The sequence below is a fragment of the Melanotaenia boesemani genome, chromosome 22 (genome assembly GCF_017639745.1).
Source record: "Melanotaenia boesemani isolate fMelBoe1 chromosome 22, fMelBoe1.pri, whole genome shotgun sequence".
NCBI classification, from domain to species: domain Eukaryota; kingdom Metazoa; phylum Chordata; class Actinopteri; order Atheriniformes; family Melanotaeniidae; genus Melanotaenia; species Melanotaenia boesemani.
This window is the reverse complement of record NC_055703.1, coordinates 15930981-15943217: the sequence shown is the minus strand read 5'-3', so window position 1 is coordinate 15943217 and position 12237 is coordinate 15930981. Positions and strand designations below refer to the sequence as shown.

General features: G+C 36.6%; 1 protein-coding gene across 4 annotated transcripts in view; it reads left to right on the top strand.

Moving 5' to 3' along the window:
- Nucleotides 1–12237, top strand: part of stxbp5a (syntaxin binding protein 5a (tomosyn)) — a 98456-nt gene that overhangs the window by 68923 nt on the left and 17296 nt on the right. For all 4 annotated transcript variants that reach the window (XM_041976039.1, XM_041976038.1, XM_041976037.1 and 1 more), the window contains exons 8-14: nucleotides 4919–5042; nucleotides 7397–7475; nucleotides 7980–8134; nucleotides 9406–9478; nucleotides 9743–9890; nucleotides 11371–11438; nucleotides 12034–12074. In XM_041976039.1, the coding sequence (XP_041831973.1) occupies nucleotides 4919–5042; nucleotides 7397–7475; nucleotides 7980–8134; nucleotides 9406–9478; nucleotides 9743–9890; nucleotides 11371–11438; nucleotides 12034–12074 (688 nt within the window). The remainder of the gene's footprint in view (nucleotides 1–4918; nucleotides 5043–7396; nucleotides 7476–7979; nucleotides 8135–9405; nucleotides 9479–9742; nucleotides 9891–11370; nucleotides 11439–12033; nucleotides 12075–12237) is intronic.

Genomic DNA, 12237 nt, shown 5'->3' with positions numbered 1-12237 from the left:
TGTAAGAACATGAATGATATTTTGATACCAGTAAAAATGGATAGATTCTGTTGTATGTTGTTCTTAAGCTCATTGTTTTGTGTGACCACCTGACTTTGGTCAAGCTATGGCTGCGAGTGAGAGGCCCTCACATTTGATACAGTAAAACTAGGTAAATGTAGGTTTTTGCAGAGCTATGATGCAAAGTTCTTTAAAAATTAAGATTTTTTTTTTTTTTTTTTTTTGTAGTCACACCGGCAATAATTTTCCAATGTAACAGACCAACTGAGGCCTGTTAACTTACTTACCTTAAAGTGATGGACTCCACATAGCTTAGAAACTATCTTTAATCCTTACTTAAAGGGCAGCAACAGTTGTTTCTCTGAGATCAATGCTGATGTCTTTCCTCCTTGGCAAGGAGGTAACACATAGCTGAATGCTCAGGACCAACAAACCACCAAAGCTGCTTTTAAAGAAATGCTGACTGAAGATGAACAGGTTTAAGCCTGTTTGTTACCTTCTTAGTTTCTATGGAAACAGTAATGATGGACCTTACACACAATGATTTAACATTTTAGCTTAGACTTTTTATGTAAATAATACACAGTGCATTATTAAATGTGTTGTTCATCTGAGGTTGTAATTACCAAATATTAAAATCTGGTCATGATCAGAATATTTATTCAATTAAATTGTGATACATAAAATCTCATAACTGAGGGGAAAAGTACCTACATTATGGTGCTTTGTATGCGTGGTCCTACCATTATTTGATAAAATGTTACACAATCTGTTTCAGTGCACCAAATACTAAGCAATCCTCTGTGCTTTTAAGTCATGGATGTCCTATTTCTAATGTTGAAAACTTCAGCCTTATTTCTTTTCCAGATTTGTCCCACAATTCCCACGTGTTACACATTTGCTCCGTGTATTCTGTCTGCAAGATCCAATTCTAAAAAATCCAAATCAGTTTTGCTTGGAAATAAATACTAGCTTGGCCTCTTTTCTTGCTGCAGTCATAAATTATGAGTGTAAATAATTTCAACACAGAAAAGTCTTAAGCTCACAGGTTTTTGTTTGCTTTTGTTTGTTTATTTGTTTCCATTTTCCAGTACTTATATAACAACAGCAACATATAAACACACACAATTCTGAGGCAAAAATAAATTATTTATTGGGAGTCACTGTTGACATTTTGCCCCCAAGTGCTTGTGTGTGCATAATTACCAAAAAAATTGCTATGGAGAGTTTAAATCTGTACATTTTAGGTATTCAAATCTCCTTTAAGCTTTTATGATTTGAGCACATTAGGCTAAGTTCAGGAGTCATCAGGAAAGAGAGAGAGAGCTCTTCATTTAGTCATGGCTATCCTAGGGAGTTCTTTGGGAATGTGGAAGCTGTTTAATGTTTAATCCAAGACGCTTCCTCATTTCTATCTGACTCTGCAATCTGAGGAGACCTCTGGGTGGACCAGGGAGACGTCTTCAAACGCTAAAAAGAAGTGCATTTGCTTTCTAGTAAAGTGCTTAGGATGTATGTCAGCATATTATCCAGTATTTGTGCATGTGTGGCCTTTTTGGGTCCCAGCATGACAAAATACTGCCAGACAATATTCTAACTTAGGGGTGTGACATGCAATTTTTATATTTACGTCTGTCTTTCTTCAGCAATCTGGATTTGTGTGTTTGTTGTTGTCTTTGATTGTGTGTATCTCTGTGTGAAGTGCTCTCACGTGACTGTAAAGAGTTGACTGAATTCTCTCATTCCCAAAGAGCAATCTCTGGACACTGGTCTAATGTGATAAATCATGGAATTAGTCATTTTAATTGGCATTGTCTGATTTGATAAGAACCAAGTGTTTCAACTACTCTGCTCATTTCTCCATTAAGCACAGTGCAATCTCACCTACTGGGACTGTCGGCGTGAACGATGCACTGATTGTTTGAACTCTGTGTGGAGGTTGGGTCAAGGAGTCATTAAAAAAGTTGATTAAATGATTTTATTGATAAAAGGGTGATAGGTTTGAGAATTTACCACATGAATAAATAACAGTAGATCATGTCCGTAACTTGGTTGCTGTCAACTTAAAAAGAAACATCTTCATATCTTTAACATTGTTCATTATGTCAACTATATCTATCTATGATACTACTGGTTGTGCTTACTTTAGTGATGCTTCCTTAAAAACCTATGTAGGGTCAAGCTCTGGTAAATTAATACACACATCGCATCGACTGCATTTTATAAACCATTCCTGCCAAATAATTAATATAAATATAAATGGGAACAAGATCTATTGTATCTGTCATGCCTTATGTCAACCAAGATTTGAGTCCCATCAAAATGGTCTCTGTGTATGTTCAAAGCTACAATTTACTAATTCACTTTATTTTCAGTGTGGAATACTTATTTATATTATTAAATCAGATTTTTTTTCTAATTGCATTCATGGCGCCCACATTACTTAATCAGTGTCACTTGGCGCTGCACCTCAGTGAATCATTTATAGATTAAAAAAAAGAAACACTGAAAAACATCCCTGTCTATCTCGTCTTCTACCATAACCACTTTCCCAGCAGCAATACCACCAGCTTAATAAGAAACCTAAGCCATTACTTATCTTGCAGGATTATTTCTAGACAAATCATTTTCATAAACAGAAAATGAGGATAATCCATAACCCAGGAATATTGAAAGAAAATACATAAATGTCCATGAGTAATACATTTATTAATGTAGCCTCTGGTGACAGCTGATCTGGAGAAAATCCCACTGAGAAACCCAGAATAATCAGACCTGTGAGAACACACCAAAGCTGTGGATCTAAAAGGAAGCATCTTAAAAATCTCTATTCTGTTGCATATTTTCTATCATGTATGATGTTGACCATTCAGATGAGGATTCAATTGTTATATGGTTCTTTTTTTCCAGACACACTGTCAAATGTGGGTCTTGGTAAATGCATGTCCACATTCATCTAGAACAGCTTATTTGACAAGCATTTAATATACTGTGGAATACAAAGTGACAGTACTGTACAGTTGTTTGGCTACAGCAAAATTACATTAAACTTCCTTCACCTTCTTTTTTTATTTTCCAGCAGTGAATGTTTTTCACATGCGTCTGGACTTTGGAGCATCCTCATACCTAAACTAATTAACTGAGGCATTTAGAAAAGGCTTTCATCTTACATTTGTCTGCTGCTGATGTTTATAGATCCAGATTTCAACATGAACACTTTCAGACATTTTCAGAAATGTTCACCTCCCCATCTGCACAGTTAAAAGAAAAGAGCTTTTATTTACAGAGGGACTAAAAAAATATAGCTTGTTGACTAAATCTTGGCTTAGCCATTAAATATGAGCCAAAACAAGCTTTCCAGCAATGAATTTACCTTTGGTGTTAGAAGGTGGCATCATGGACTACTGTTGCACTCAAAATCTGCCTGTGCTGGTGTAGGGTATTAGTGCAACTTGTTGGAGCCGCAAACATCTCACACAATCCAGATGAATTTTGAGTTAACTAGTTGGTAAGAAGCATGCTATGTCCCATTTAAGATTTGACTAATATGTGCAGAATGGCATTACATACCAATAAGCAATAAATGGTCTGGAACAGATAAAACTATTCTCCATTTCACAGTCAGCTACAAACCATTTCATGGAGCTATTTTCTTAAGTACTCGCAAGCCTGACACTCAGCAACATTTATGATTAATGAAACACTGAAGGGAAAATTGATATACTTGCAATTGCAGGAAATTGACTTAACCTGATGTGTGCTCACTTTAGAATTGATCATGGTAATCCTTCATTTTATAAGAGTGACGTGAGACATGTTGCTGTGCCTGGGATACAAGGTGACTAGGAAAGGTATCAAACTGAATCTTAAACAAGAAGAGAAGCTTTACACAGAATTTGGAAAAGGTCAAATGGTGCAAGGTGGAAGGAGTGTAATAAAATGGCAAATGCAGCATTCGTTTTTAAAGGTTTGCAAAGGGGAAATTGAAGTGATGGGTGATGCTGAGCCCCAGTGTGAAAATCCATGTTGTAAAATTACTTTTGAAGCTGATGAGAGCTTTGTTCATGTCATTGTGTTTACAAAATGGCAAAATGTTGGCGGGTATGATTATCAGCTATCAAAAGGGCGTAAGCGGTGGTGCCCTTTTGCAGGCTGACTTTGGTCGTGATGTGTTTGTGTTTTCTTGTCAGTAGATAAATCACCATGAGTTACGCAAATAACAGCAGGACAGTTCAGATGACAAGAGAGGACACCATCTCTCTAAATCTCACCCATCTTCTTTTTTACTCTTTATTTTATCTGTTAACTTTACATTACAGAGCTATATTTTCATTTGGTGCTTTCTCCTTTTATTTCTTTCCTCTGTACTCTTCTCTGGGTTTTAAAAACCTTACTCAAAGTCATCTCTTAAACTGCTCTCATTCAGCCCCACCAGCTATCCATTAAATTGCACATAGAGTTGAATTTATTACTCTTCAGTTCTCAAGTTCAAATGACATTAAATGAAGCTGAATGCATTTGATCTTCTGTGTTTCAATTATATTAGATGTTGAAGATACCTTTCTTCCCTCAAGCAGATTTATATCTTTTTTTAAATGTAGTTCTTACATGTATAACTATGCTAATAAAAATTTTCTGGTGGCGTTCCTTTTTTTCCTCTACATTCAAGGAGTTGTATAATAATATCCTTTAATATATTCGTGTATGCCACAGGAAATGCTCTGAATTCTAGACCAACCACTTTTACCATCTGTCCATAAGTACAAAATCACAAGCGTTTAAACCACTTATGAGCAACACACACCATATGGCTCCTGTAATGCAACAAACATGTAGCGTATAGGGGAAGAGGCAGCACATGATGTTTTTATCCTGCTGAACCGCTGCCCTTCTGCCTTCCTGTCTGTCATTTTTTTAGGCTATCCACTCAGTTGCTTGGCATCATGAGGGCAAGCAGTTCATTTGCAGTCACTCAGATGGAACTCTGACCATATGGAACATCAGAGGCTCGGGCAAGCCCATACAGACAATCACACCACACGGTAAGGAGGTGAAGACACACACACACATACAAATATACATGCAGAATATAGACAGTCTGCGTCTTGATATCATCACTCAGTAGTCTTTGCTTATAATATAATACAATTTCTTTGATGCTAATTACTTGTTGTTCAAGAAGTATTTGAGGGGACCAGAAACTTAATGATAAATATTGTGCATTAGAATCACTTTCCCTAATAAATCCAATGGGATAGTGATTGCAGACTTCTGAGTGTTAGAGCAGTAATTATTATGTAGAAACTATAATATTATTCTTGAAGATATTTGTATTAACTTTTATTATCAATTGGTATAATGTACAAAACCTAATTCAATATATTATTGGTAAGGTGATTTGTCCTACCCCACTTCAATTTTGTGAGTCAATATTTAAACCTGCTTTGTGTTTAAATATAACAGACAAAGGAAAACAAGTTTAAAACTGTATCTTTTGGCACTGTATTAGCAGCTTGTTGCAATTCACATCATTTGCTCCAATTTATTTGGAGGGGTCTTTGAAAAATGCCAAAGATAACAGTTTGATAAGTATAACTTTTTATTTTCGCACCGACAAAAATTAGCTGAAAATGTGGCGTATCTCAAAATATTATGCAGTTTGTCCTTGAAATAAAAATGGACGACAGGAGAAATGGCAGCTCTGAAAGCAGCAGATGAACAGTTTCTGAAAGTGATGGGAAGAAAAAAGAAATCCAGCAAAGATCTGGCACAAGAAGCTTTTAAATTCATTCTTAAAGAAGAAAAGGCTGCCTTTTGTCAAATTACACAAGCACTGGACTAAAATTCATTGGCAACAGAGTCTGGAGCTCATATTGTTGAAGCAGTGTGGGATCATCTTGACAGAGAATGGAAAAAAAAAGGCAGCTAATATCCAAAGAAGAGCTTTGGAACGTCCTTCAAGAAGCCTGGAGGACTTTTCCTGTAGACAATTACATGAAAGCTCGTCTGAGAGAATTCATGCTACATTGAAAAGTAAAGGTGATCACATCTAATATTAACTTTCAAGTTCATTAGAACTGTACAAAGTCTTTTTTGCCTCACATACACTAAATCAACACCTATTTCCTTTTTTTCTTAAACTATAAAATGAGGAGTGGTTCAAAACTTTTGCACAGGAACACATATAATTAGACAACAGAGTCAGCTAAAAATGCACATTTTATTAATAATTTCAACCAAAATATTTTTGAACCATTGTTCTAAAAATGCTTTATACTGTATCTCAAATAACTGTGTTGACCGCAAGTTTTATATGTGCAGTACTAAATGAAGATAAGTACATTATTTTTTTTTCTTGGTTTGTTAAAGAGTAGAAAAGCTACCAGATATGCATGGTCAGATTTGGAGTCTACATGCCTTCTCCCACTTTCATTGCAGCTACCCGTCAAGAAATTCCCTGCACATTTTTCTGTTATTTCCTCATTTCAATTACAAGGATTATTGTCAGTTCAATTATTTACCTTCTGTTTGAATGGGTGTACTTTAGTGCTGACATTCTGTTTATTTCCCTCTGAAAGCAAGTCTGCTCTTTTGAAGATGTATTTTAATCCATACTCCTCTACTCCTGCACCCCTCCAACTCACACACACACCTACTCACCTCATAGAGTACTTTGACAGTTCACAGATGAAGGACCTGGAGAAAAAGACAGGTTGTGTGAGTGCTGCAACAGGACAGAGAGAACAAGAAAAGCAGAAGAGGAGCAAGGAAAGGAATTAAAGGGGGAAAAACAAACAAACTTCTAACTAGTTTCTCAAGCTGTTTTTGTGTGTAGGGGATTGCAGGAAGGATTTTGCCACACAAGCTTTTTAATTAGTTGTTTCCCCCATAGCTGCATACATAATTACTTTGGTATTTAATGGCCAATTATGCAAATTCCTTTGACAGATTTCAGTAAGGCTTTTAAGTCCTCCTTTAATTGTGTTTCTTGATATCCGTTATTATGACATAGTTATTAAAAAGTCTTCTTTATTACATTGGTTTGAAGCTGTGCTCACTTTGGCACCTCGGTAGCAGATATACAGTAATAAACCTCTTACTGTCATCCAGAACTATACAAATGTTCAAATTTTCTACACTGACATCTTATGAGATTTGTATAGGTGGATTCTTCTAATCGTCTACAATCCTCACACCTACTTTGCACATCCCTGCCCCTTTCATTTGTCTTTCTCTTATCTGATGAATATGTCTTGGTTGTTGTTTGGCTGCTGTTCAGGCCAGCGTTTTAAGTGCCGCTTCTAGGGGAAAAAATTAGATGACAGGAGAAACAAGAAGAGAAGAGGAGAAGGAGTGAACTGGCAAAGTAAAGCAACGTCTGTTTGCTCTATTTTAGGAAAACAGCCCAAGGATGGGAAGAAACCAGAGCCCTGTAAACCCATTCTTAAAGTGGAGTATAAAACAACCAGAAGTGGGTAGGGTCCCTCTTTCTCTCATAGACACACACATCATACAGTGTTAAAGTACAGATGTGATGTAAGAGAGTACAAGGTTTCATATAGAGTTAAAACATCTTGAGTAATGTGTGCAACTACATTATTAATTGTGCTTTTGTTAGCAGTGAAAGTCCGCAATTTATTAGTAGCTTCACTTTGTAGTCACCTAGTCAGATATTATTTGATATGTATTTGATTAAAGGAAGACAAAAAGAAAAGCTCACATGAGATGTATCAGAATTTTCTTCAGAACCACAATGCTACTATAAGAAAAGCTTTTGTTTCAAGAAACATGAAAACAGAAAACAGCAGCTTTGGATCACACCGTAGTTTTTTCAGTTGAGTAGCAGATTCCACTTTAATAATTGTACAGTACACATTCTTATTGGTATTAGCTTAAAAAATTCTGTGTTTGTCATGCTCAAATCAATATAAAAAGTCAATCAACTTTTCTGCCCATGCTTGTGTGTATGCTTGTTCCAGGGACCCCTTCATAATCTTCTCCGGTGGTTTGTCTTATGACACGGTGGGCCGGCGACCTTGTCTAACAGTAATGCATGGGAAGAGTACTGCTGTGCTAGAGATGGACTATCCTATAGTAGACTTCCTCACACTATGTGAGACACCATATCCTAACGGTAAGCGTATGTTTGTTTTGGTCAAAGCTTGCACTTACATGTTTTCTGGTTGGTGTGTGCATGACATTTTGCATACCGCTATAGTGTATGTTTGAATGCAAAGTGTAATCTTATCCTCCTTTTGGACTCAAACACAAGTAGACACATCTAGCTTTTTTATTCATTTACTTATTTTATTAATTATGTTGAATTGCTTGCATCGTGCCTTTCGGTAATGAATTTCCCAAGAGAAAGTAGCCTACCTTTCAATTTCATTATTGGACGCACAGAATATCATATTGCATTTTCATTTAATTCGTTCACACATAATAGGCTTCTTTCGGAATACATTTATTTTCTTATTGCGTTTATGAGTGAGTCTATAGCTAAAACAAGTCCTACTGGAGCTGAATGGCATGGGCTCCTAAATGCATGTAATCCTGTATGTAATCGCTGCTGCACTGTAATGTGTCACATATACAGTTTGAGAAAGGATTAGTGAGTTATGTAACAGTGATGACTTCATTAAGTCACTGGCAACCTGATGCTTCCATTCACCACTTTCATCTGGTAATGGACATAACTGGGTTTGGATTATTGCACAGTGCATGCCTGGCTCATGGTTTGTGCTCACGCATCCATAAATTGTAATCATCAGCCCACAGTGAAATGGCTGCAGAACATGCAGTATTCCTAAATGTAATACCCCAGTATATTTGAGTGGTAAAATAATTATTATTTTAGCTCAGGCACAACATCTTGCAGTCCGGCACTGTTTACTGACATAAATATTATTAATAAAAATGCAGGTAATGAAAACACACGCAATGTAAATCACTTTGGAAATAGAATTGTGACATCACCTTAACAGATGGAGTTTCCTCAGTGTCAGTGTGTTCTATAAAAGACAATAAAAAGTGCAGTGTGAATTATTTATCTTCATATGTTGTCCCTTCATGCAAACTAAACTATTTTCTTTAAAAATATACCGATAATGCCCAAATTTTATTATTCTGAATACACTATGAGCACATGCAAATACACATTGTATACATAAATCATTCAAACATGATTATATTTCTCAATTACATAAAAGAAAATCTATTTTTTTTATAAACTTTTGTGTAAGTCATACAGATCAATAAGCATCATGTTTTTCTGCTGTCACAACTTCAAGGTATAGATAGTGGGGAATTCCTCTCCTGTGGTTTGCAGATCTGAGGGAGTTTGTCTCACATAGATTCACAGAGGTGTGAAATGATGATCGACTTATATTGTGCCTCATTTTTCAGATTTTCAAGAGCCTTACGCTGTGGTGGTTCTTCTAGAAAAAGATTTAGTGGTAATCGACCTTGCACAAAATGGGTGAGTTTCACTCCCAAATAACTCATCACTTTTACACCTTTAATTCCTTTTAATATGGGTTTCCATGCCATAGCCCTACCAGTTCTTGTTTTCTCTGTTAATTATGACAGATTATTTTCATAAATTCTTATTACTGTACGGTAAATGTCCAAAATTTGTCAAATACCAAGCAAGCATTTCTTGCACTGAATGAGATTAATTAACTAATACTGGCAGACACATGAGTTCAATTGTTGTGCCTTTGACCCCTTTTTCTTTTAACAGTTACCCCATATTTGAAAACCCATATCCTTTGACTATCCATGAGTCTCCTGTGACCTGCTGTGAGTATTTTGCCGACTGCCCTGTGGACCTCATACCTGCACTTTACTCTGTTGGCTCACGACAGAAACGACAAGGCTACAGCAAAAAGGTACTGCACGGGAAGGTTTCATGTTGTACTACTATGCATGGTTGATAAAGACTGCTTTTTGTTTTAACTGTTTGGTTTAAACGGGGAAAATATATTCTGTCTGAAAGCACTCGTGACAAAAACTGGTATTAATAAGCAAATAAGTTGCATTAAAGTAATCTTTTTGTCCTTTTTTGACCAGAAATCCTACATTAAAATGTTAGTTTCAGCAAAAGACACCAGGTTCAGTTTCATGATTAGAGGTAGCTAGCAAGAATTTATATCTTAAGACTTGGATGTCTCAAATGGTCGAGCAAGGGCCCTATATACAGAGACTATGTCTCTTAGATGCAGCTGGCCCAGGATTGAATCCTGCCCTGGGGGCCTCCTGCATGTCAGCCTCCTCTCTTTCTGAATCCTTTGTCTTCCAATAAAGCCAATAGTGCCCAAAAATCCTTGAACAAATTATTGTGCCTCACTGAGCGTCCAAGGTAGAGTTTCATATGAATACACTTAGAAGTGACCCAGAAAACTGAATTAGCATGAATTTTAAGAAAACCAACAGATACAAAATGCATCCGATGCAGGTTTTAACTTTATTTTGTACAAGTTAAGAGCCACTAGACCTAACTTTGTTATTATGTGTAATACATAATACAGTGGAATACATGTATAATAATACAGTGTGATAATGAATTGAAGGGGCATTTTTCTGCTTGTCACTATGGATAGTGGTGTTTTAAAAGAACTAAATGCTTAAATTAGAAATGTAAATCTATTAAATACCCTCTAACCCTCTAATCTACTCGGTACACCAAAAGAAAGAAGGTATATGATAAAGTGTACATTATGTAACTTCATCCTCTACTGCTGAGAAGCATTCATTATAGGTAAACTTGTCTCATTGGTATGAAAATATACTTTCCTGTGTTTTCAAGAAGCTAAATTGACTGTGTATGACAATGTTATCCAACCTCCTTGTTGCACAATCTTCTTTTTTCTCAGTACCCCTCCTCTCTCCTCATTCTCATCTGTTTTCCCCGTATCATCCCAGACAGAACCTCTGCTCTTTCAGCCATTATGTATGCTTATGTTCTTTTCCTTGTCGCCTTGTTCTGGCTTTCTGTTGGAAATGTCAACATGCACTGACCTAAACTGGCAGCCGAGCCTATTCTTTCTTTCTTTTTTTTTTTTTTTGTTAAGCAAAAGGCTGTCTGAGCTGCAGGGGGCCAGTCTCATATAAAGATCACAATGAGTCATCATGGTGACCTTTGCATGTGTCAACGTGTTCACAGCCTAACCCCCAATAGCACATACACGGTCACATACAAAGACACGCACTGAGATACACATGGTTTCCTATGTGCACTCTAACCACATGGTTTTATCACGTTACCTGCTTTTATAATCAGTGTGTTTAATGACACCCTGTTTATTGACTTAGTTGTTGCTATAAGCCTGCTATCTCACTCACTAATGTGTATGTGTCTCCCTCACACAGGAATGGCCTGTTAGTGGTGGAAACTGGGGTCAAGGCACACAAAGCTACTCGGAGATCATCATCACTGGGTAAAATACGATACTGAATTTCATTAGTGTCATTAAAAACACACAAGCTGCAATTACTTTAACCCGTTAGGTCATCACAGCAAGATAAGTCGTCTTAGATTTTGCACTGTAGGTCTTTATACTCTCCAGTCATGTGCACTTTGCTCGTTTTTTATATTTATTATTTCACCCTAAGCTGTCAACAAGGGGAGAAGAGGCATTTTTAACAGAACACAGAGTAAAGAGGTGACATTGAGTTATGTGTATGGCGCTATGAAGCTCTTGCTTCTCTGTTTCTTCCCCTGTTCATCCCTACATTCTGTATTACTATTCTGTTCAGGTTTCTTTCTCTCTCTGACTGCCACAGCCTGCAAAATAGTTTACCACACTCAGCTGAAATGGCCACAAAAATATAGGAAATGGGGAAAAGAGGGGAGGAAATGACTAAATACGTGACATTTATTAGAATGTCAAATAAGGAAACTGTAAAGAGTTAATGTATATCAAACATAACGGTGCATGGCTGTATGTATGTGTCTAAATGCTTTCATCACATGAAACCAAGCCATCTCTTCATTACCATATGATTTTTTTTCTTATTTCCTTGCATTCCCAGGCATGCTGATGGAACTGTGAAGTTCTGGGATGCCTCTGCAAGTAAGTTCTGCTCACTATATGTGACAAAGGACATATTGGGTTTCACTTAAACAGAAAGGGGGAAATCATGAAAGAGAATCCCACAGAGCTATTTAGGAAAAAAATACACCCTTTTTATTTTCATTCAGATTTCCTTAATGGGAGCAATCACTAAGTAAAACTA